The sequence below is a fragment of the Anser cygnoides genome, chromosome 1, assembly GCF_040182565.1.
Source record: "Anser cygnoides isolate HZ-2024a breed goose chromosome 1, Taihu_goose_T2T_genome, whole genome shotgun sequence".
Classification (NCBI taxonomy): domain Eukaryota; kingdom Metazoa; phylum Chordata; class Aves; order Anseriformes; family Anatidae; genus Anser; species Anser cygnoides.
In genome coordinates this window covers 189,786,307-189,811,062 of record NC_089873.1, presented here as the reverse complement: position 1 = coordinate 189,811,062, position 24,756 = coordinate 189,786,307, and the positions used below count along the sequence as shown (strand labels likewise).

At 44.4% G+C, this 24,756-nt stretch overlaps 1 protein-coding gene across 2 annotated transcripts in view; it reads left to right on the top strand.

Moving 5' to 3' along the window:
- Nucleotides 1-24,756, top strand: part of MTUS2 (microtubule associated scaffold protein 2) — a 284,967-nt gene that overhangs the window by 234,167 nt on the left and 26,044 nt on the right. For both annotated transcript variants that reach the window (XM_013189398.3, XM_013189403.3), the window contains one exon: nucleotides 23,665-23,731. In XM_013189398.3, coding sequence (XP_013044852.3) covers nucleotides 23,665-23,731 — 67 coding nt within the window. The remainder of the gene's footprint in view (nucleotides 1-23,664; nucleotides 23,732-24,756) is intronic.

The window sequence follows — 24,756 nt, the reverse complement described above, 5'->3', positions numbered from 1 at the left end:
AGTCCTGCCGTGGGCCTGCCCTACAAATAGGTACATCAGTACTCATTTCTGACTTTACTTATCCTTCTCATTCATTATCATAGCATCACAGAACAGTTTGGGTTGGAAGGGACCTTAAAGCCCACCCAGTTCCAACCCCCTGCCATGCGCAGGGACACCTCCCACCAGACCAGGTTGCCCAAAGCCCCATCCAGCCTGGCCTTGAACACCTCCAGGGATGGGACATCGACAACTTATGCAGCCTGAGGACTCGTTCGTTACCCATGCCACCCTCTGTACTGACTGCGGAGTGATGATTTTCCTCACAGGCTGTCCTTTAGTTGTCCCACCCCATTTTTGGAGTGCTTCACAAATATATATTTTTTTTTCACCACACTGCCCTCATGCGATGGCAGTTCCCTGGTGTCCCCATTTAGCAGCTGGTCATGGGGAAATTAAAACACCTCTTAGATCCCGTGCTAGGGGAGAGCTGGGGCTTTGCTGGCAGACCCGGAGGGTGCAGTGCGGCAAGCCTCCAGCTCTGCAGTCCCAGTAGCAAAGCACTGAGCACTGGCGAGTGCTGCGCAAGCAGAAAATGAGGGACAGGCTCTGGCACAAAGGTGGACAGCTTGGATGTAATGATTTTCCTACAGACTCTGTGTATCAGGGCAGGAGCATCATCCGGTTAGCCAAGGGATGAGGAGGGGAAGCATATTCATCTTCTTTAAGATTTCTATTCCCACAGCATCTTACCTTTTCACTGCCCTCAATACCAAATCTTGTGCATTTCTACATAAAATCAGTTTGGAAAGCCTTAAATGAAGACAAAGCTTCTTTCTAATTTTTTTTTTTTTGTCTTACAATAAAATATTTTGATTTATATCCCTACACTTATAAACTTTGGTGACTCCCAAATGGATTTTTTTTTCCTGGGACACAGAACGAAAAGATTGAGTTATTCTGACTGCTCTAGCCTCCAGCAGGAGCCAGGAAAAACTGAACTTGATCAATAGAGGAAATCCATCCAAACTGTAATAGTAGTGAGGGAGAAGAGGAGTGGCATTTTTCTAAGGATTACTTTTGGGTCAAATTCAAACATATTTTGCAAATGTTGGGAAATTGTTACCCCTGAAAGCCAGAAAGTCAATGCTTCTGACAAGGGCTAGGTTTTTACCATTGTGACACCACCAGGCACAAAAGATATGTATTTTTTCCTTGAACTCTCTCTCAGAGACAGTTGTGAAAATAAACAATTTCCAGCTCAGCCTGAGATAAATACTTGACATGCTAGCCCAAATTACTGGCTTGGAGACAACGGCAAGAACTGCTGAGCAGCTTAAATGTGGCACGACCAATTTTGCTTCTAACACAAGAGGTCATTGGCGTTTAAACAGTGAGCCTTATATTGAAATAACCTACAATTAGACTATGTTTGTATGCCTTGGTTGGAGAAGCATTTTGTTAGTGATACATAACTATTCTGAATTTCAAGATGAAAAATGAAATAGCCTATCTACATGTTGTCCTCAAAGAGAAATGCATTTAAGCTGGGTGCCAAGCATCAGGTAAAGGAGAACTTATTTTCCATTATGATTATATTAGCGATCTCCATGTAAACAACCGTCTTTGACAGCCTTGATTTTATGTTGCACGCAGAGGAAAAGAACAGAATGAGGGTCAGGAGTGGATCTTGTGGAGACGACAGCCTCCAGGTAGAGTGGTTGGCTTCTGGTGGGCTTCAGAGATTTAGCAGTGCAGTAGGAATTATGTGAACAGCAATGGTGAGTAATAGGCTTCAGTGGTAATGCAGCCTTTGCTCATGCAGGAGGCAGGGGTAAATGCAAATCGCAACGTTTTCATGTTGTTAAGTTTAGCAAAGAAGTCAGTGGAAATGTGTCTCTGTTGTAAATCCCATGCATCTTAAATACCTGTTTCACAGCCAGCCAAAATTTCATTCTCTAAGATTCATCGTTGCTTTTCCACTTTACACTGGAGGATCTATTTTTAGTCAAGGATCCTGTCTGCAAGAAATGATGGTTGTGCCATCAGCTGAGGTTACACGGACACCATGAGTCACAGCACCTGATCACTTTCCAACCTCTTTTTTAGGCTTGGCCTTTGTTTCATAACAGGGAGCTTGGAAGCTCTATTATCTATTTTTTTCTGGGCCTGAGGACAATATGAGGATCTCTGTCCAGCTTGGTCTTAGCACCACAGCCACTCAGCTCCATCAGTTGTCCAGGGGTGCTTGTGCTTATCAGGCTTATGTTTCAGAGAAAAGCCTTGAAAGCATCGTTGTCCATCCAAGGCAATCCAGTAGGAAGCTGGTCAGGCTTTGTTGGAGCTGTTGCTTCAAGCTGTCAAAAACAAAATCTTCCAAAGGAATTTTTCCTGTTTCATCAGAATAAAAATAAATAAATAAAAATAAAAACAGTAGTCAATAGTGATTCTGACATCTGTAGACTTCAACACCTTTGGATTAGTACTTTGTGTCAGAAATGTATTAACTTTAATGCATTAATGTATTAACATTATTGTTTTTTTGGGTTTGGTTTGTTTGTTTGTTTGTTTCATTTCCTTTGGCTGGCTCGTTGGTTGATTTCCACAGACACTGTATCAAGATTTCAAGTAAGAATGTGGCAAAGCAAAGACTTTCCAATTGGTTATAGGTCAATAAGTGCAAAATTCGCATGTATACAGAAACATTTAACAACTGAAGGTCTGTAGATACTTTTCAGGGAGTTTGGTGAGACTGGACAAAGTTTTCACTAGAGAAGAGCAGATAAAGAAGCCGTAACTCTTATTAGCAGCAATGTGGAGGAGACTGCTCAGGTAGGAGGGATCCCGTCCTCTCTTCGGGAGTGAAAAAGCTGAGCCTCCCTTCAGAGACAAACCTTTTAGCACAGCTCTTGTTTTATGCACGTATTCAGAAGATTTCACTTTCATTTCAGTGTGTGATGGGACCAAATGTCAGCCTGTAAAGCTGCTGTGAAATGGCAGGCCATGCCCCCATTAACCTTTCAAAAGTAATTTCAAAACCAAATTTTTGAACAGAGGCCTAAGGGAGGTCACAGTCAACCTTGAGAGGGAGCAAATACCACGTTACTCACCCAGAAGAAGCAGTGACCACCAAGTTACCTGACACCTATTTACGTGCTAGTGTTTATTCTCAAGGTCCCCTCTGGGACCTTCCCTGTCCCTGTCACCCAAGGGGACAACCTCTGGCACCACCAGAGAGCTAAGCCTGGTGCTGCAGCCTTGCCTGGAGCTGCCCTGCATAGCAGCACACTGAAAAAAAGAAAGTGTGGGTAGGTACATGCACCATCATACACATGTGGGTATGTATCATCTTTGTGCCTTTTCTTTCTGTCTGGCTCTGCTCCCTACAGGGATTGGTTTGGGTAGACACCTTCACCAGCCCTTGGGTGCTGCACAGCAGCCTTGCCTCCTCTGCCTTCTCCCTGCTTGTATTTTTAGACCTGTGGCAGAGCAGGTTTTATTTGGTGGCTTTATATTATCTCCGTGTTGAAGTCACATGGCTCCATTTATTCAGATGTCTAATGATTACATATATAGGCATCATAATAATAATGGCAATAATGGGCAGTGTAATAGATAGTCAGTTTGTTTATGAGATATTACTGTTTTTACAGCCTACAAAGAGGAATAATTTATTATCTGTAACAAATATCAGCTAAACCAGCTATCTGCCTTGATTTGTTTTTGGCCATCACGGTTCATCATGGGCTCATGAAGGGAAAGTCGTGCCTTATTTATTTAATCTCCTTCTATAGCAGTGTTGCATGTGCAGGAGGTGAAGGAAAGGCAGTGAATGTAATATTTCTGTATTTTAGCAAGGCCTTCAATGCCATCCCTCGCAGCATCTGTCTGGATAGACTGTCCAACTGTGAGATGGACAGGTTCATGCTACGCTGGGTGATGAGCTGGCTGGGTGGCAGAGCTCAAAGAGATGTGGTGAGTGGGCTACACCTGGCTGGCAGCCAGTCACTCGTGCTCCACAAGGCTCTTTTCTTGGGCTGGTCCTTTTATCACTGATCTGGATGCAGGAGAGGAAATCTTCCTTGGCAAGGTCATTGACGATACTAAACTGGGAGGTGCTGTCCCTCTCTGGAGGGATGAGGGGCATCGCAGAGGGATCTGGATACCTTGGAGCACTGGGCAATCATCACCAGCATGAAGTTCAACAAGGGGAAATGTGGGGTGGGTGCTGCATCTGGGACGGAGCAGTGCTGGGCACAGGCACAGGAAGGGGGATGAGGCTGGGGAGCAGCTCAGCAGGAGGGGACCTGGGGTGCTGGTGGCAGCAGGCTCAGCACAAGCCAGCAGTGTGCCTGGGGCAAGCCGCATTTTTGGGTGCATTGAGCACAGCACAACCAGACAGTCAAAAGGGTGATTCTCCCACTGGATTTAGTGTTGGTGAGGCCTCACCTTGAATATTGTGAGCAGTTCTGGGCCTACAATATAAAAAGGATGCTAGGGTACATGAATGCGTCCAGCGGAGGGCAACAAATCTGGTAGGAGGATGATGTTCTGGCCCTGAAGTGCTTAGCATCTAAGTAAGCAATAGCCCAATAAAAACTGGGCAGTCAATATGACCGAGTCTTGGAGATCAGCACATGCCCAGTTTATTCTGGGATCTGTGTGGAAAGATAGACAAGTATTTGTGTAGCTGGGCACAGGTACACAACCAGCATGCATGCAGGCACACGTCTACAGTCTGCTCTGCTGCCTCAGATGTTTTCTGGGAAGACATGAGTTTTCAGTGAGTGCGCAGGGATAGGGCTTGGGGCAGTGGTGCCTGCCTCAGTATGAGCTGTAGAAGAGGCACAGTTTCCCTCCTACAGACAGGGATATTCCACTGCTTGTCTTCATTTACCCCAGACCAGTAACGTCCCACCGCACCGTGGGCCTGCCCTTGGCAATGTACCCTACAGAACAGTGCATGCTGCAGATACAAGCAGCAGTGCATGTCCTGGGCAGCATCCCTGGGCTGATGGCTTCCTCCGGAGCAAGCAGGCTGCACAATCATTCTTATTATCCCACTCTGATCTCATCTGCAGGGAAAGAGAAGCTACATTTCTTCCTTTTTTTGATTGCTTAGTACACTGTGAAAAGGGACCTCGGTATATAAAGGTATGTATAGAGAATTCTGTTTGGAGAGGCATAAACAAGAGCTATGTTGTGTAATTGCATAGATTGAATACTGCTGTTAAAATAAGACAGGAGGCTGAGGGCTGAGATCAACCTAAGAGTTAAACCATTTATCTAAAAGCATTGTCCAAATGCTTCTTGAACAACATCAGGTAAATTTGCTATAAAGGAACATAGCATACCCAAAGCAGTGGATAAACACATGACCGTGATTGATTTTAAAATAAACATGGAACAGTTGAGTATATGCCATATATTTGTGTAGGTGCCACGCATTATGTTTATAATGTTTGAAGTTCTTACCCATGGACTTAGAATATCTTTTTTTGCATGCAAAACAGAATTTCACCTGTCTTTAGTTAAAACAAAGTATTGGAAGTTACTAGGTTTAAGTATTAAAAAAATGTTCTGTCTTCTCTCACCTCCCCTCAAAGGTATTTTTAAATGTCATTTGCAGAAAGACTTCAGAAATTATTTACTGTCTTCCCTCACCGCTGCATATTCCTAAGTTAGAAACTTCTGCTGATTTCATCCCCTGTCTCTCCAAAATTACTGTTGCAGTCCCAGGAGGTGAGAGTGTAAATATCATAAGTCTTCTTCTGTGGATCCATCAGCAGACACATTTTGTGCTGATGCACAACAGGGACTGTACAGCAGCGTAGTGGAATTTTTCCTGTTGCTGAAAGTTCCTGGCAGATGTGAGGTTGCTTCAATGCAAACTAAGGCTTGAAAATCTGGGCAGACGATGAGTACAATTCCTAACTTTAAGCCCTTCAAGACTATGTGCCGCATCTCAAAAAGATTTTATACAGATATGGTATCGGAAAAGGAGCACTTTCTTTATTAGCGAAACTGATTTGATCTTTAATTTTGCAGGTGCAATTTCATATCCCCATTGCATCCCACGTGGATTGTGGTTACAAATTTTAGCAGATAAGTAGCCACATATTCAACTCACAGGCTGCAAGCTAGCTACTCTTTTGATTAATTAAAATGGCATACTTGCATTCCCACTGATTCCTTCTTGGTGAGTGACAAAGCAAACCCAGGCTGAAACCAACTCTGCCTGGAGTTTTCTTTCAGTATGACCCTGACTCACCGCTGTACAAAACAAAACTCAGGACTTTATCCCTTCATCCGCATCATCCTGAGACAGGATAACTGCAGGGAGAGCCTGGCTCAGAGAGGGTATTTGGACCTGGCAGTAGTTTGGAGGAATTTGGACTATCTAAATGAAATGCATCGTAATGCAACCAGAATTTAATGAATAAACACAAACACAGAACACAGGTCATGCCTACTGAACCGTGGCTTGGGTGTCAACTGGAAAACCGTAACTCCAGGAGTAATTAGGGTTTCTAGTGTCAGAGCAAACCAAACGAACTCCTACTGTGGAAGTGTTAAGAAAAGTGGTCAAGACCTTTGGGTGAATAAGGAGAGACCTAGCAAACAGAAGTAAAAGCGTGATACCACCTGCATGTTCAGCACTATGGAGATTGATACTAGAGTTTGACATTTAGCATCAGTGCCCACAGTTCTTCAGGTAACAATGAAAAAGAGAGGAGGAAACAGGGAAGAGGGATAGGCAGCTGTGAGGGCTGGAAATATCCTTTGCTGTGAGAGACTGCAGAGTACAATTGATTTTGTCTGTAAAAAAAGACAAAGTGACTTAAATCCCATGCAGAAGTGTCTTCATAAGAAGGTACTACTGCAAACCAGAGGGCTCTTTACTCCAGCAGAGGAAGGTTTGCAGAAACCACTGGCTGGAAGCAGAAGCTTCAACGTGTGAAGGAAGGCAGGTAGTTTTGCCTGTAGAGGTGATTGGTTATGGGAACGAACTGCTCTGAGAACTAGAAGCCACTCCACATCTTTATGTTTGTGGTTTACAGCCAGGTGCCTTTGTAGAAGGGATGCTTTCATCAACTACAGCTGCAGAACGGTAACTGTGTAAAATACAATGCCCTGCAATACAAAGATTGTGTCATTTGATTAAATCATCTTTCTATCCTTGAGTTCTACAAGGCTTATTGGCAACAGGAATATCCAGATGTGTTTATTGCAGGGGAGGTACCTATTTTAAGGTCAGAAGCTTTTTTCAGGTAGATATTAAGACGAGATTTCCATGCAGAACAGCACACTCTCTAATGCAGAGCTTCTTGTTCTTGCACCTTCTGAAGTTTGTGGAAATAATCACTGCTAGATGCAGGACCTGGATTAGATGGATCTTTACTACATGAAATAGCCACATGGTAATAACTGTGTTACAGAGACTTTGGCATTTACTTTAGCTATACTTTCAAGTGGACAGTATATCCACATGATATTCTTTTTTGTGTCCTCACAGCCATCCAAGAGCATGTAGCTATGCTTTTGAATCAGATACCCAAAACACAGCCTGTCTCCCTCTCACCTCCCCTTCAGGTCCGAGCCCTTCATTTCTAGAAATTAATTCTAGATTTCTCAGCTGCAATCTCCTGGAATTCCCTGGCCTTTCTCTCCCCTGAGATCTGATTCAAATGCTGCTTCCTACAACCACTTTTTACACACAACAGAAATAATTTCAGAAGATGGCATTTGTTGGTGGTTTCTTGGTTGGTTGGTTGATTTTTAGTAATGATTTGAGAAGTGTTTGATTTCATCTTTAAAACATCTATAACTACACAGATGCTGGAGACAGAGAAATTAATATATAAAATGCATTTTTAAAATGAGTTATAAAAATTATCTGAGTTAGGTTTTCTTCTCATAAAAAATTCCCAAGCTCACATCTGATATATTGCATTCTCATTGTTATCAGTACGCATGTTCCTCTCAGCAGGACACTGTGGGGAATCTTTGTTTCCCTATAAGAGAAACCATGGTCCATGCAAAGCTGCTGACATTGCTGTCGCAGGATGTCAGCATTTGTCCATGCTTTGCCAAGCCGCAAAAAGGGGCAGCTTGAAGCTGTTGTTGGCTTTGGGCCAGAATAACTCAGTGACGGACAAGAGAAGAGGAGATTCCCAGGTCGTTGGGAAAAGAAGAGGATATTTTTCTGCAAAGTTGATTTAAGAAAATGGCCATCTGCTTCCAGCTACTGAGAGGTTTGGAATTCAGCCTGGGAATTGTGTATTCCTGGGCAGAGGGCAGTAGAGGAGTTCAATGAAAATAGACTTTAGTTTCAGTTTCTTGTGATCTTGGTGGATAAATGATGTTTCATATGAGGAAACATGAATTTTTTGTCAGCAAGAACTAGTTGATTGGGAATTTGTAGCAAATGCTCATTTTGTACTACTCCAGACAGCAAGAACTAGAAAACCCAGTAATAAAGTTGTTCTCTGGTACATTTTAATCCATGGCCTTACAAGCTACTGCTGTAAAAATAGATGTAAGACTATACTGGTAGAAATAACAAAACTCTGGAAGAATACTATATAGATCCTCACATGCTTTTCATATGAGAAGTGAATTAAAAATTGAGTCAGCTGGCTGGGCTCTCACTTGAGAACAGAGAGCATGCAGTCTGTGTTAATTTGTTAAATTCTAGAGTAAATATTCTATTCTTCCAGATATACACTGGCGTAATCGTATAAATGAAAAACTATATTAAAAATGTTTCCTTCCATATAAGTTGCCCAAGGATCATTAAAACCTCATGGTTCTGAGTAATACACAAAATGTAAAACCTTAGTGTAAATCCAAGTGAAACTGGTATTTCAGAGACATCTGGCATGACCTTCAGCTCTAACTGAATCGTCTAGCTGAAATTCATGACTGACTGCTCATGTGTTCAGAAACCTCCACATCTCTATTTTATTTTGTTTTGTTTTGTTTCATTGGCTGGTTTGGTTTTTATTTTATTTTTTGAAGTTAGGTAAGAGTAAAAATAACAGACCCAACCTGGAAAAATAATGTGTTAGATCTGTGACCAATGTGGTGAACAGTAGTACCAACAACAGAGCTGCACCAAGGAAAATTTGTAATACACTTCCAACGGGGAAGATGTCAGCAGGGCAGGGATGCAGCCGGCCCAGCAACACAACTGGTTTGGGCCCAGAGAAGCAGGTACTCTGCTAAGGAGGCTCTCTCCCCCGGTTCCCCACTATCTTGTTGGTTTAGTTTTAACCCCAATCTGATTCACTGCCCAAACACCTGTGTGGCCATAGGGAAGGAAGGGGAGAAAACAAGAGCTAAATGAAGTGAGCAGAGAAGGGAGGAGAGGATGCAATCACCTTCTTTGACGGCAGCACTCCTTTTCAATGTTTTCAAGAGCTCACAGAGGTACAATGAGACTATCACTGGGCTTTGAAAGAGAATTTAAGACTAGGTGAAACTGTTTCCAAATTATGCTGCTTGCAGACTTAGAAAAATTAACAATGGTGATAATACCATTAGCAACTGGATTGCATGCTTCGAGGCCCACTCTTGGCCTAATGAAAAATATATTCAATCTCCTCAGTTGTCTGATATTCTGACAGTGGACTTGACTTTTCTCTTGTAGATACAAAAATTGTGAGAAAGCCCACCTGCATGTTCTGTCAGACAGTATATAACCAGCAGTATTTGAAAAGAGTGTGTGAAAAGAAACAGGCTGCTGTAATCACATAGGCAGAGCTGGGTCTTCTTTCTCTCATCTATGTCATGAATGATAATTCATGGCATGGCACTCAACAACCTCCTGAGCCTCCTGTTCAAATGCATGACTGGAATAGCTTTGTTCTACCCGACCCTGGCACTGCCTTAGACAAAACCCTGGCCCCTGCTGAATGCCACGCCAGGCTTCTCCTCACGTCATCCTTCGGAGGTGCTTGTTGTCAGTGTCATGATCACTTCTCAGCAATGACTGCAGGGAATGCCAGGAGGTGGCAGTTGCTGATAGCCTGACTTGTCCTGTACAGCTGAGACATCACAGAAGTTGCAGTGTCTCAGTTATGCATGAGGTCATCTGAATCCGAACTTCAGCTCTTTCCTTATCTCCTCATTCCTGCAGTCTCCTGTTCCCTGTCTACCTTCTCTGCTGCACAGCCCTTCTCTGCAATGCAGTCTTCACAATGATTTTTCTTTCCTCTGTTCATCATTTGTTTCAATCCATGCTTTGCTTTCTTTTTCAAGGGAAGCAGTTTTTCAGCTTCGTGGTATTCACCTCTCCTGTGAAGACAGGCTGAGGGAGCTGGGGTTGTTCAGCCTGCAGAAGAAGGCCCCGGGGAGACCTTACAGTGGCCTTGCAGTACCTAAAGGGGGCCTACAGGAAAGCTGGGGAGGGACTCTTTGTCAGGGGTACAGTGACAGAACAAGGATTAATGGATTTAAATTAAAAGAGGGTAGATTTAGATTAGATATTAGGAAAAAAATCTTTCCTCAGAGGGTGGTGAGGCCCTGGCACAGGCTGCCCAGAGGAGCTGTGGGTGCCCCATCCCTGGAGGTGCTCAAGGCCAGCCTGGATGGGGCTTTGGGCAACCTGGTGTGGTGGGAGGTGTCCCTGCCCATGGCAGGGGGTTGGAACTGGGTGGGCTTTAAGGTCCCTTCCAACCCAAACCATTCTGGGATTCTGTAATTCCCCACCTCAGCCTTCTCTCACCATTATCTCTCTCCATATCCCTATGGTGTTGTCTTCAGTATTCTTGGTCCTCACTTCTAAATGTTGTCTTCATCAGCTTTCTCCTAGTTTCCTATGTTTACTGCCATAACCACTAATGATGTCCTATCAACCTATTTCCAGAGCTGGCAGTCCTCTTGAAACAAACAAACAAAAAAACAAAAAAAACACCAGCAAACAACAACAACAAAAACATATCTCTTGAGGTCCTCAGTGCTATCTTTTCCAGATCTTGTCCTCAGACTTTTTTCTATTCAGCTTAAGTTAAATATTTGTTTGACATATTTCTCATGGTATGCTTCTCAGCAGGCATTTTCAGTGCTTCATAGAAAATGGATAATACACAGTTCACTTAAGGATTCTCCTGCTCAGTGGCATACATAGTAGTGTTCCTACCATTATCTCCCTTCAGATGCAGTAAATGTAACAGAAATTTTTCTCAGTACTTTGGCTCTGTTTTTCATTCTCTTGTCTTACTCCATGAATCTCCATCTTCTCAGCGAACTGTGCTTGCTAAGTGAAAGAAAGATTTCACTGTGGAAATCCAAGGAAAGCACTATGTATCTCCTAGGCAGGGCAGCCAACCTCCATGAAGTAGGGAATCATCAGGTCCTAAGAGTTAAGAACCCAAAGCTGCTTATATATGTTTCTCATCTTAGAAAAAAATTATTGCCGCAGCACCAGCAGCAAAGACATGCTGTCTCTACACAGCAGTACACAACCTTAAGGTCTTGCTTGCCACATGCGAGTAAAAAGCAGATACTGGAGTCAGTGAAGTTGTAAGCTGGTGTGAAAATTTGGCTTTCTGGGTTTCATACTGTGGCCTCACTGCGTTACTTAAACTCCCATAAGCATAACAGTCAGACAGCAACAGTGGTAATAATTACCCCAAAACTGAAACTCAAAGTGCCTGGTGACCAGAGTTATTATCCAAACAGCAAACCCAGGCTGGTGAGTGAATCAGCACAGCCAGCAGTAGATGCAAGCCCTGCAGACCACCCAGATGCTGCTGCGCTCATATCCCTTCACCCAGTGGCCATCTCCAGCCCCTGCATTTTTCTCTCCTCCCACAGCAGGTGCATGCTTCACTTGTGGTGGTTTTACTTGGGTGGGCAGCCGAGCTCCACCACAACCGCTCTCTCACTCCCCCTCCTCAAAGAGGAACGGAGAGAAAATACGATGAAAAGGGCTCAAGGGTTGAGATAAGGACAGGGAGATCACGCAGTAATTATCCTGACGGGCAAAACAGACTCAGCATAGGGAGATAGTAAGATTTATTACCTATTACTAACAATCTAGAGAAGGGAGAAACAAAGGAAAGAAACCAAAAGCACCTTCCCCCCCCCCCTCCACCCTCTTCCACCTCCTCCCCCCGAGCGGCGCAGGGGAACGGGGGAACGGGGGTTATGGTCAGTCTATGGCGCTTCTTCTCCGCCGCTCCTTCTCGGTCACTCTCGACCCCTGTGCTGTGGGGTCCCTCCCACGGGATGCAGTCCTTGCCGAACTGATCCGGCGTGGGCTGCCCACAGGCAGCAGCTCTTCCAGAACTGCTCCCACACGGCTCCGTACCACGGGGTCCATCCCCCAGGAGCAAACTGCTCCAGCACGGGTCCCCCACGGGCGGCAGCTCCCCCCAGACCCCTGCTCCTGCGTGGGCTCCTCTCCACGGGCTGCAGCTCCGGCCCGGGGCCTGCTCCGGCAGGGGTCTTCCACAGGCCGCAGCCTCCGTCGGTGCAGGTCCACCTGCTCCACCGTGGTCTCCTCCACGGGCTGCAGCGTGGAACCCTGCTCCACCGTGGTACTCCATGGGCTGCAGGGGGACAGCCTGCTTCACCATGGTCCTCGCCACAGGCCGCAGGGGACTTCTGCTCCAGCGCCTGGAGCACCTCTCCCCCTCCTTCTTCACTGACCTTGGTGCCTGCAAGGTTCCTCACTCCTCTCACTCTCCCAGCTGCTGTGTGGTGCAGCGGTTTTTTTTTGTTTGTTTGTTTTGTTTTGTTTTGTTTGTCTTAAATATGCTCTCACAGAGGCACAAAACAACATCACTTATTGGCTCAGCTCTGGTCAGCAGTGGGGCCCTTACCAAACATGGGGCAGCTTCTAGATCCTTCTCACAGAAGCCACCCCTATGGCCCCCTGCTACCAAAACCTTGCCATGTAAACCCACTACAACTACATAACTTTACTGTGCTCCAGATGTTCAGCTTCCCCAACAGCTTCTACATCTGACTGCTCTTACCTCCTGTGCTCTCCTCGTGTGTTCCTCCTCCCCAGCTATGCCAAGCCGTGTTACGTTGGCATCCTGCAGTGCCACCTCTGGGACCTAGGGAAGGGGAGAAAGAAAGTGAGGGAAGGGGTCTGGCACTGAACCTTGCTTGTTTTCCCCAGCACTCTGCTCCTTGCTTGTGTTGTCCCCTAAGGTTTCCAGGGAATTTGGAATCATATCCATTTGATATCCACAGAATTTGGCGCAATTTGAATCTTTTTACCGTACAGTGCCCAGTACAATAAGGGTCTGCCTCTAGCTAAAGCCTCTGGCCCTTGCCATAATATGAGCAGTGCACGTTAATTACAAAAATAACCATGTTGCTAATTAGAGGAACACTGAGAAGGTATACCTGCTTGCCTGGAGCTGTTATTATGGCAGTGATTTTATCACAGGCTTTGTGCTAATATGACTGCACGCACGTTTGGAAAGTTATGTTTGCAATTAAGATTTTCATTGCTTGTGTCACTGTTTGCACCCATGGTGAGCATAATTATAGGCTGCCTACAGACTTTTTATGTACTTTATTTAATGTTCTGTCTCACATGTAAAGACTTGTAACAAAGACCAGTCCCTGTCAAACACCTCATCAATCTCAGCTGTGTTTTTTGGCCAGAAGAAAGCTGAGTGTAGGGCAGAGATGCCTTTGGCAATGGAGGAGGCTGGTCCACTATGCTCAGGCATTGGGATGGGACTGGGGGCCCTGGGGTTTAATCCTTCCAATAATGGTTTAATCCTCCCTCTGTGATGCCGGCAAATTGCCCTGGCAATACTGTGAGAGCCCCATTTGCTTTGTACATATGGGAACTGGGAGGATGAATTCACTCGTATGTGCTGGCCTTCCCAGCATGAAAATAAACAGAGAGTACACACAAAACTAAATATAAAATTTGTTCATATGCACAGTTCTGTAGGCTCTCTTATTGTTATGTGTATAGACATTATAGCAAAAAAAAAAAAAAGGATGCATGCACGTTTATTTATAACTATATGTACAGTTCTGTGCTATTTATATAAATACATATATACAGGCAAATATACATACACAAAGTTAGGGGCTATATGCATTGTAGGTTTACAGTCAATTCTTCACAATATCTTTAAGTATCCTACTTTAGGTATGTGCCTGTGTGCATTGCAGTACTATACCAATCCTCTAAATCATCAGTTAATTTAAATACAGGAAAAAGGATTCCCAATTGCCCCTTGCCCATGTTCATGGCTGCTTAAGGGACATCAGAACAAGATGACAAGGACTGCTGGTAGAGTGGGAACCTATTTTTTTGAAGGAAGTGGTAGGTGTGAACAGGGTGTCACATCAGAGCCAGGCTCTGTCACTACCCATCATCTGAACCCACTTCCTGAGTGCCAGATCCATGGTCATGAAGTTGGACTCTCCAGTTGGCCTCCTGGGAGTTTCACATCCATCCTTCATCTTGGTGAAGGTATACTTTGAAGTACTTGGTGGAGTGGGACATGTAATATCCAGATGGCTATGCTCTCACTGGAGAATTCAACCTGATCTTTTGCCAATTAAATCAATTTATTTGATAAATATGCTATCTTTTTTTTTATTTGGAATATATCCTGTAGAACATGTAAAAAAAGGGTAGGAAAAATATAGTATGTATGTACACTACTTATGTGTTCAATGTATTACCATGATTTAAAATACAAGGCATATATACAGAACTCAAAGTAACAGCTTTCAGATTTTCTGATTATAGTTAAATATCTCATTGTTGGAAGAAGTCTACCGATTAGCTTGTGAATGGAGAAAAAAAAAAAAGATGAAGAAGAAGAAAATAAATTGATTTGAACCTGATCTTGGAAGGAATTCGGGTCTACTTCTGACTAGGATAGAAAACTCATAATAATAAATTATCTCACAAGATTTCCATTGTTTATTTTCTGTTGGGTATAAAACAAGCAGGCTCTTTACTGATGTTTTTATAGTAGTCATTTGGTAACTAATCTTGGGCTAAACAGTTAATCTTCAGATTTAAATCTCTGTTGAGATGATATTTTAAGGCATTGGGGACTGGAAACATTTAGAGCTCTGATTAAATGATTTATTGCTTATCCTCTACTTAATAGAGCCTATGGACTGATATATAAAGACCATTATGGAATTTAAATGAATAATGAGCTTCATTTGGGGATCTTAGTAAATTATACAAAAATAGCTAATTAAACCCTACCTCTCCCAATTTAATTTGGATAGCTGCAAAATGCCGTAATTGTTTGAACAGTAAATAGGAATTGTATTATGCCTGTTTTAGAGGAAAGCATTGATTCTATCAGTGTAGAAAAAAATTTATGCCCATGGGGCGTTTTTACGATTAAAATAGGTTGTTTATAGACAAGCAGCTCCCCTGGGCCATCTAAGAAAATGTAGATGTCCTCCTTGGGTTTTAATTACTCAGGATCTTTACCCTGTGAGATGCTAACTACATTTTGTTGTTTCCACTGAAGTCAATAAGTGTTGGAGTACTCAGTGCCTTGTAAAACATTTCCCATTAAGTAACGTGTTGAGTGCTACTATTTTGATGTTGTCAAATGTAACTTTAACATCCCCGTTGCTAATTCTATAGACAACAAGGAACACCTCTCTTTGTGGAGCTTATCTGAATTTTCATAGAATCATAGAATCATCTAGGTTGGAAAAGACCTTCCAGATCATCAAGTCCTACCGTCAGCCTGACCTATCAAATCCCTTCACTAAACCAGGTCCCTTAGTGCCACAATTTCTGTTTCCAATGAAGGATCAGAACAACAGTTTATATGTAAGGTGGGTTTTAACTGACAGCCCGGGTTTCCCCAGGCCCTGTTGGTCTCTGTCTTATCCACACACCTCTCCTTACTTGTTCTAGGTCATCAAATACAGTCCCTTCCCATTGTGAACAAATAAGTTCAATAATCTCTTCCCTAAAATGATAAATTTTAGCTTAAAAATAGTTATCTTTTCCTCTGTACCTGAGTGAAGACTGCTTCAGAACCTGTTGCAACTCAAAGACCTGTATTTCCAAGTTCACATCCTTTTATTCTTATGTACCTGTGTTTTGACCTTAAAGTACTTCTCCATCTCCTAGCATTCATCTCCATGGTGTGTTTATAGAAAACTATCATATTTAAGCTTTATCACTGTCTTGTTAGGCAGAAGCAGATATGTGTACTTACTTGGCACCCCACAGTGGTACAAGCTGGATGTTTCCCAGGTCAGACATGATAGCCCCAAAACTTGGGTGATCAGAGCTGTGTTTAGTTCTAGATGACCTCTCACTGGGGCTTTCCATAAAGCATTTAAACTTCTCTCTTCTCTCTTTCCTACAGCCTAGGCTTATATTCGCTTTATTCAGAGCCGTATCATAGATATATCTCACAGTCATCCTTTGACTGAATAAGCAGCACAGTCCTTTCCTTTTGCTGTTACTCCCAGCTGATGAGTCTCCATCTTCCATTCAAAATTCCTGTTAATCGTGCCTAAGATTATGACCTTGGACTTCACAGTGTTTTATTTTTCTTCTTGTGTCCACTACCCTCGCCCTAAATATCATCCAGCTTGACAAGCATGGTGTTTTGACTTTCCCCTTGACAGATACATACTATTATTTTGCTGTGGTAGTTAAACGGCTTCCAGTCAGGATTTTGTCTGAAAAAGATCCAAATCACAGACATGTGGCAAAAGAAGAAGTTCCTGCAGTGAGGATGAAATGATTTCACTCTGTGGAAAGTCTCTTTTTACCTCTACTCTGTAGCTGTTCAGTAGCCAGCCAAATTAATTTCCATGTGCTGTAAAGAAAAATTAGACCTTGGACGTTGAGTGAGACCTAAAATTTATTTTTCACATTTACTTTTCCATGATGTTCTGAAACTTCATTTAAAACCCTGGCCAAATCAAGAAAAAGCAGGAATGAGAAGCTAAAGCAAACTGGGAAGTTACCTGAGCACTTAAATGTGATTTAATGCAAAGTTTCACTGGACGTTCTTGCTACTGGCTCCTACTATTTTCCTGATCACTTCATGTATTGCCAGTCACAGTAAAAGTAAAATTAAGCAAAAAATGCCTACCCGGAGAGGCACTGTTGTGAGCCATGGTAGCATTGCAGCCTTCCTACAAGAAGACAGAGCTGCTTCATTCTCTGAATCACAGAATCATTAAGGTTGGACAAGACCTCCAAGACCTCTGGTCTAACCATCCCCCTACCACCAATGTCACCCACTGAACCATGTCCCCAAGCACCACGTCCAACCTCTCCTTGAACACCCCCAGGGACGGCGACTCCACCACCTCCGTGGGCAACCCGTCCCAATGCCTGACTGCTCTTTCTGAGAAGAAATGTCTCCTCATTTCCAACCTGAACCTCCCCTGGCACAACTTGAGGCCATTCCCTCTAGTCCTATCACTAGTTACCTGTGAGAAGAGGCCGACCCCCAGCTCCCCACACCTTCCTTTCAGGCAGTTGCAGAGAGCAATGAGGTCTCCCCTGAACCTCCTCTTCTCCAGACACAACAACCCCAGTGCCCTCAGCCGCTCCGCACAGGACTTGTGCTCCAGGCCCCTCACCAGCTCCGTAGCCCTGCTCTGGACACGCTCCAGGGCATCGCTGCCCAGCCTCAGTGTTTCTATCCCGCTTACGCAACCGATCGCGAATATCCACATTTTCTCTGGGGGAGGAAATAAGCAAATAAATAAATAAATAACCCCCTGAGCGTTACAAAACTCCCCGCGCACATTGCAGAGGGCTGTGCTTTTGCAGTCCCCGGCAGCGCCGCAGAGCTCCGGCAGGCAGCGGGCGCCCTCGGGATTTAAATCAACGACTGGGGGACGAGTCCTTGCTTCGGGGGCGGGTGTGGGGTGGGGAGATGGGGTCGCAGGGGACGGGCACGGAGCTCGGCGAGCCGCGGGCGGCGGAGGCAGAGCCGGGCGGGATGCGCCGAGCCCCGGGGGCGTCTGGCCGGGGTGCGGAGCAGGAGGGAGATCGGCATGAGGAAGACCCGCCTTTCGCCGGGAGCCCGGGCTCCCCGTCGGACCGCAGCGCTGCCAACTTGCCCGACCTTCCCCACCTCGCCTCCCCCGGCCCTGCCCGCGGGCCCCGCAGCGCTCCCGGGGCTCCCCCAGAGCCGGAGCATCGCCCCCAGGCCGGGGGGCGGCTCCTGTCGCCATGGGCCACTGCTGCTCCGCCGGCTTTCCCTGCTCCCGGGGCCAGGACGGGACGGTAACCGTGTCCTCTTCTTCCCCTTGAGGGGGGCGGTGGGGAAGGGGCGATGCTCGCCCCACAGGGGGCTGCGGGGTTTGGGGGCATCGCCTGGCCCCGCGCTCCCAGGGGAGGCTCGGGGGGGGGCATGGCGCAGAGGGGAGGGTTGGGTGAGGATGGGTCCTGCCCAGCAGCCGGTTGGGTTTTTGGGGGGGTTTCGGCCGGTTTTCGTAATCCTGTGGAGCACGAGTGAGGAAAGAAACTTGCGGAGTTCGAGTTTGAAGCCTGTGGTTTACCTCTGTGCTGCTCCTCCTTTCTGGCGCGTTGGAAATCCCATCCAGAAGTGAAAGCGGGGCAAAAGTGCATGTTTTCGTATGCCGTTCCTTATTTATGAGTCTAAACCAAGCAAATTCCCAGGCATCAAACGGGTCGGGTAGCAAACATCAGCACGGAGGTAAGGGCATAGCTACAGGTAGCAGGAGAGCAGCCTGTGCGGGAGCACAACGCCAGCACACAGCTTTCATGCGATTTTTCTGGGCATTTGCCTGGTGTTTAAGTGCCTACAGAAGACAGAGAGAATGAGCATATGCATTTAATTTGCTTGATAGAAAATATTTTGGCAGAAACACATCCCGGTGCAGTATATTTTGTTAGTTTGGCTTTTGAAAGTATTCACATACGCAGTCTAATTAAAAGCTGACATTGTCTCCTGCTTACCTAATAACGTGTTTAGCTTGGGATATGCTGTTAACCAGGTTAAGGAAAAGGTATGGCTTAATATGCAACTTGTTAGAGTACATATGTAGCTGATCAGCTCTGCCTGTAAGCTTTACCAAAAGTAAACTACGGGGGAGGATTACCCGATACACAGCATGACTGAAACAGCACCCTTTTTGGAAGGATGGCAGCAGGTCATAGTGAACATCAGCCTCAATGGGAGCCAGTTATTGCTTCTACAAGTATCATCTGAGATATTTATTGACACAAGAAAATTCCCAATGTATATGCTTTTCTTCCCATTGATAATATACAGCATGTCCCCAGGGAACTCTGAATAAAGCACAGCAGTGACTAAGCAACACCTACAGGTCAGTCTTTTTTTTTTTTTTTTTTTTTTTTTTTTAATATTTGAAAGTGCTGGATACACACAAGTCATTCTGAAGGAGCAGTTTTAATAACAAGTGCCAGAGAGCATCTGCATGCAGTTCATTTTCTAGGCGGTATTGTAGGGAACTAGGAAATGTTTGTGGACGTACTGTACCTATATTTGAACCTAGAATATAGCACACTGCAAGTGTGTTAGTTAGCAGGGAGGAGAAATGTGTTGATTTGGAGATGTAAACCCAAGCTACGTGAACTTCCTAGCTGCAGGTCGACTTCCTGCCTGGGTCAGGGCAATTCTCTGATCCTCCCAGCCTAATCTGTGTCATTTGTGAAACAGACCTACTATTGCTTACCTAGTGTCAAAAAAGTATGTGGAAGTTTAATTAATTAGCATTTCTAATGAATTAGTATCTCTGGGGCAGTTTGCAGTTTTCAGGGGAATCTCGAAGGCAAATCTCAGCTCTGCCTCCCTATCCCACAGTTATTCCTGGTCCAAAGCAAAGCCTTGACCTTGCTGATATATCCTTAACACCTCCTGATGTCCCCCTGTCTAGCTGTCAGCTGGGGCTCCATGCAACTAAAGTGTTCCTCACTACTTCCCTTTTAACTCTGTTCAGACAGCACCAGCATCTTGCACATCCTCAGGCATCCTTTACAAAATGAACTTCCCAATTCCTCACAGTTATCCCTAAATCCTGCATGTTTTCTTCTGAATTGCCCTGCTAAGTTATGGCCGCTGTCATTTAACCGGAGAAATTCCTCCTCCCTGCCTACCTGCCAGTTTTCCTGGAGCTGCTTGGATGCTGCACCGATGGAAGTCCTAGCTCCATCTGTCCCCAGGGAGTTTTGAATTGAATCAAGAATACACAAGCACCACCTTCAGTGTCTGTTTCATTTGCTGAAATGTAGTCCATTGCTTAGTCTTTCACAGGAGAAATATTGGGAGGTCTGTATGCTTTAAAGCTTATGATAGGAAAGAGTTGTTACTGAGGCTTTTATTCAACAGAGCGTTAGTCTAAGCACAGAGCAAACACATCATTCTACCTATTCTGTTCTATTTTTCTTGCTGGCTGAGGAGCTGGGACGTATTGCAGACACAAGACTTAACCGTTGTGTTATAGAGTGAAATATGAGGAATAAGTTTTTCTTCATCTCCATCATGAGCGTGATTTTATTTTATGAAAAGTACTTCAGTGTCAGAGTCATTTCTTGGGATGCAGCCAACGGAAGACCTTTCTCATAGGTCTTCCAAGCAATAATTAAATCCATCATTCATTAAAAGTACCCCAAAACTAAAAGCAACATCTTGCTTTGTGCAAAAATCAGTCTTGCTTTCACATTTTTGGGGAAAAAAAAAAAAATCCTGAGTCAGATCACATCAATATTTTCTTGCCTGCTCTTTAACTGCTGCAGTGAAAAATTTAATATTTGCACAATCTTCTGATCGTGTCTGTGGCCTTTTCAGCCATTGGAAACAGCTGTGTCAGTAGAGTGGTAGCTGAGTCTTTTTAAACATAAGTTGGATTTGGCCCTCAGTCGCTCTGAGCGACTCAAATCCTACTTTGGAGCTCCGTAGAGATGCTGAGCCTGTTAGGCACAAAGCTCGTGGGAGGGCAGAAAGGGTCCTGCCTCCTCTGCTTTCTCTTTCAAATACTCTGTTGGGAGAGATATTAGTGAAGATTGATTAATTGAATGGGATAGCCTGTTAATTTTGTTTCTTGCACATTTATTTTGGCAGACTTTACCTTGCGTGCTTGTGAACTTCCTAATTGATTTGATGTTTTGACAGCAGACCCCTGTGAATCTCTGCATTGGACCTGATAGCTTTTTGTTTTCACATCAGATCCCGTTTTGCTCTACTCTAACATTTGGTTTCCTAAGCACTGGCATTCCCAGTTCCCTGGCTGTACTGGAGCGCTGGTGATGTGCAGAGTCCCACTGATGATAACAAGGAGAGGCTTTTTCATTTCCTATTAGCGTTGCATTGACACCAGTCCCAGGAACACATGCAGTCCAAACTGATCACTTTGCACTGACAAAGCAGGTTATAGTACCAGAAAATGTCAAGGATTTGTAAGTGTACATCCAGGAAACCACAAGGCTGATACAAAGATTAGCCAAAGCTACACCTTGCCTCTTGAGATAGCACGAGAGACAGCCCCAGCATGGTGGGAGCCCCACTGTTCCAGTGGGGTGCTGCCCATGCTTGAGGATGAGTTATGGGGCAGCATCTTAAAGCTGGCACCGTGGTGACTCTCCACTCCTCTGGAGAGCATCCTCAAGGGTAGGACAAACCTTATCTAAGATAATGTAAAAAAAGGAGTCTGTAGTATTTCTTACGTGGGAGCAAAATTGTAACAACTTTTTTTTTTTTTTTTAACTAGGATGTCTTTTATTATTTTTTTTAACTTACTTTTTGTTTTCTCTGTATAAGTAGAATAATATCAATCCCATTCAGCTCTGCTCATCTGTAGGTGCTGGCAAGGATTTATGCGGGGCTCTCTTGCCCTAACTTGTTTTAAATTCTGGGAGCAGGTAACCTGAGTGGATGTTTCCCATCTGCAAGTCCTGTATGCAGTACATCCCTGTGCACATGCCTTCAAGGGCACCCGTCCTGGCAGTCTGTCAAGAACACTTCCTAAAATGACTTCAGTGAGCTAGCCAGACAGCATGGGCAGATGCAGTGATATTCTCCAAAAGGGGAAACATTATCTCTGCAAGATTGCTGTTTTAGGAGTCTGTGTAAGGGGCTATGATTTTTAACATACCAAGCTATTTTTAGCTGGATCTTTTTATTTCTTTGTGGCTTTTTTTTTTTTTTTAACTACAGGAATAAATAAATAAATAAATAAATAATAAAAACCACTGCATTTTATTCTGAGCCTAATGCAGTCTGGAGACTCTGCAGTCCTGGCACACGATGCCCTGTGCATTAGTCAGCAGTGTATGGAGCTGCTTGGAGAAGCCCAGTGCTGCTTGTCTGGCTTCTTCTCATACCTGAGCAAGAAAGACATCCACGTAGCCTGGTGCTCCTCGGGCACCCAGGACTCTCTGGTCAGCTCTGCTGATTGTTTGGTTTACAGCAAAATTTTCTGGTAAGTGAGGTCCTTGGAACTGGTAGAAATCATCCCAAAAAGGACACTGTGTAAGGGATTACTTTGAATTCCGGATTACAATTTCCTGGTATTACCAAAACCAAAGCAGTTCTGTATTTCTCTTAACAGCATTAAAGTTAAAGGCAGGAAAAAAGTAACGAGAAACATTAGGCTCTGAAAACTTTTTTTTCCACTTTCATTAGATTATTATTGGTCTTATTTGCTTATTGCTGAAAGATTTACTTTCTAGGAGTCGATTTAATTCCATTTGCTACTACACTACCTTGTCTCTTGAATGTGATTTTTTCTGTGGTGCCCTTTAAAGATTCTCAGCCTTTTCTAACCTGGGACATGTTTATAGCAGCCTGATCTAGTTTTCCTAACCACTGGGGACATGGCCAGAAGGATGGTTTCCTTTGCCTTCTTCCTAACAGGAGTCAGGATACTTCCCAACTTCAAGTGCCTTTACACTTGTACCAGTAAGCTGGGATTTACTGCATTAAACCAAACTCCCATAGATTTTCCTGAGGCTTTCCTTTGTCAGTTTGCACAACACTCGTGAAATATCTACTGCCAAAGCCCTTGCATTTTGGTAGTAAAACCAAACATTGTTAATGTAATTATGTTTTATTTTTCCTTTGTCCAGCTCATGTTTTAATTCATTGAGTATTCAGATATCTTTCGAGACAGGTCAAGGAAAGGAGCTCTTGTTCTTTCCAGGCAACAAAATATCAGAAGTAAATGTGGAAATAGGCATGAGCATCAGGCCATTAGCGGTGTCCGTATATGTAGGGTATGCCCACCGTGTCTCGAATGGTGTAAGTAGAGTAATCTGCTCTGCAAATTCAACTGCGTGAGCATATTACTATGTTACTGTGTTACTATGGTAAATGCAGGCACAAATAGATGGAAGATCTAACAGAGCTACTAATACCATCTTGTACACGCAGTCCAACCATGAATGGTTCACAGATTGAACAAATGCAAATATCTTTTTAGACACGTAGGAGTAATTCGTGTATTCTGTGCTGTCATGTGCACATGAGCGTGTGTATTCTTACAGAACGAAGGTATTTGTGGCTAATGAGTGGTGGCTCCTAAGCTTGATTTATAAACTGAATGAGTTCATTATAATCCTCCCTACCCACCCTGCCACCCCAAAAGAAATCTGAGGAATAAATCTAATCTGCTTTGCTGAATGAACATGTGAAAGTGCTTATCTGGGATATACCTGGGGACTATATATATTTTTTCTCTCTTCTCTTCCTTAAACAGAAAGAAAATGCCCTTGTGAAAATAAACAATTTAGGAGTGGAGATTGCAAAGATCAGGGATGAAGTTGGTAAGTAGCACAAGCAAAGTAACAATAAAAGCATAAGTGACTATAAAAGTGAGAAAACACAGCGTGATGAGAAGGGGGAGCTTGGGACCGCTGCGCACAGCAACTGGGAAGGCATCGCTTACTTGTGATTGTATGTTTCGTAGTCCAGTTACAAACCGAAGGACAGCAAGCTCAAAACTTGAGTATTAAAATCTCTGAAGCCTCTGCCCAGTTTAAAGACAGCAAATGCAATGTGTCACATTCAGTATGTGTATTCCCTGTGCCTCCACATGTGCCACATTTCTGTTTGGTTTCTGATCAAGGCAGGAGAGACAGGGATAGGGTAAAGACATCACAACTCTTGGGAGAGAATGTGAGCTTTTGTGCTGGGTTCAGCCAAAAAATTGAGTTGTTTTTGGCTGAAATCTCCCAAGAACAGGTAAGATGTTGGGGTCATCTACCCCAGGGCAAATAGAGAGGAGGCAGGACACCTGGAGGGAGGATGGTCAGGGCAGGGGACACCTCAAGTACCAACGCGAGGTGCAACCACTGCTGGATCTCTGAGCAGGACCTCTCAGCTTTCCCTGCCTGTGGGACCCGGGAGCTGGGTCAGGCACTGAGCAGGGATCGTGTTGTGTGGCAGGAGGCTGGCCTGGTTAGCACAGAGTGGTTCAGGCCAACCCCCATGTTGGGGGGACATGGCTGTAGATCCTTTCTGGCAGGTAGGGCTATGCTTTGCCTTCACTTTGCCCATGGCAAGCCACCACAGAAGAGCTGAGCACAGACCTTTTCTGATGCTCCACAGCTTGTGCTGCCTGCTGTGCCCCTCTGAAATGTTTAGGCTGGTTCTCATTTCACAGAGAGCTTTATTGTCCCCTTGGCCAAAGGATACTCTGGCAATAGCAAAATAACTTTTCCAGTTATATCTTCATATCTGCCTTCACCACTCCTCTGCATCACCACAGCTCTCACAGAGGAGCTGCTTCCACTGGTGCTTTCTTTGGCCAGGACACATCCAAAACTCTCCGTTGAATACCCACTTCTCA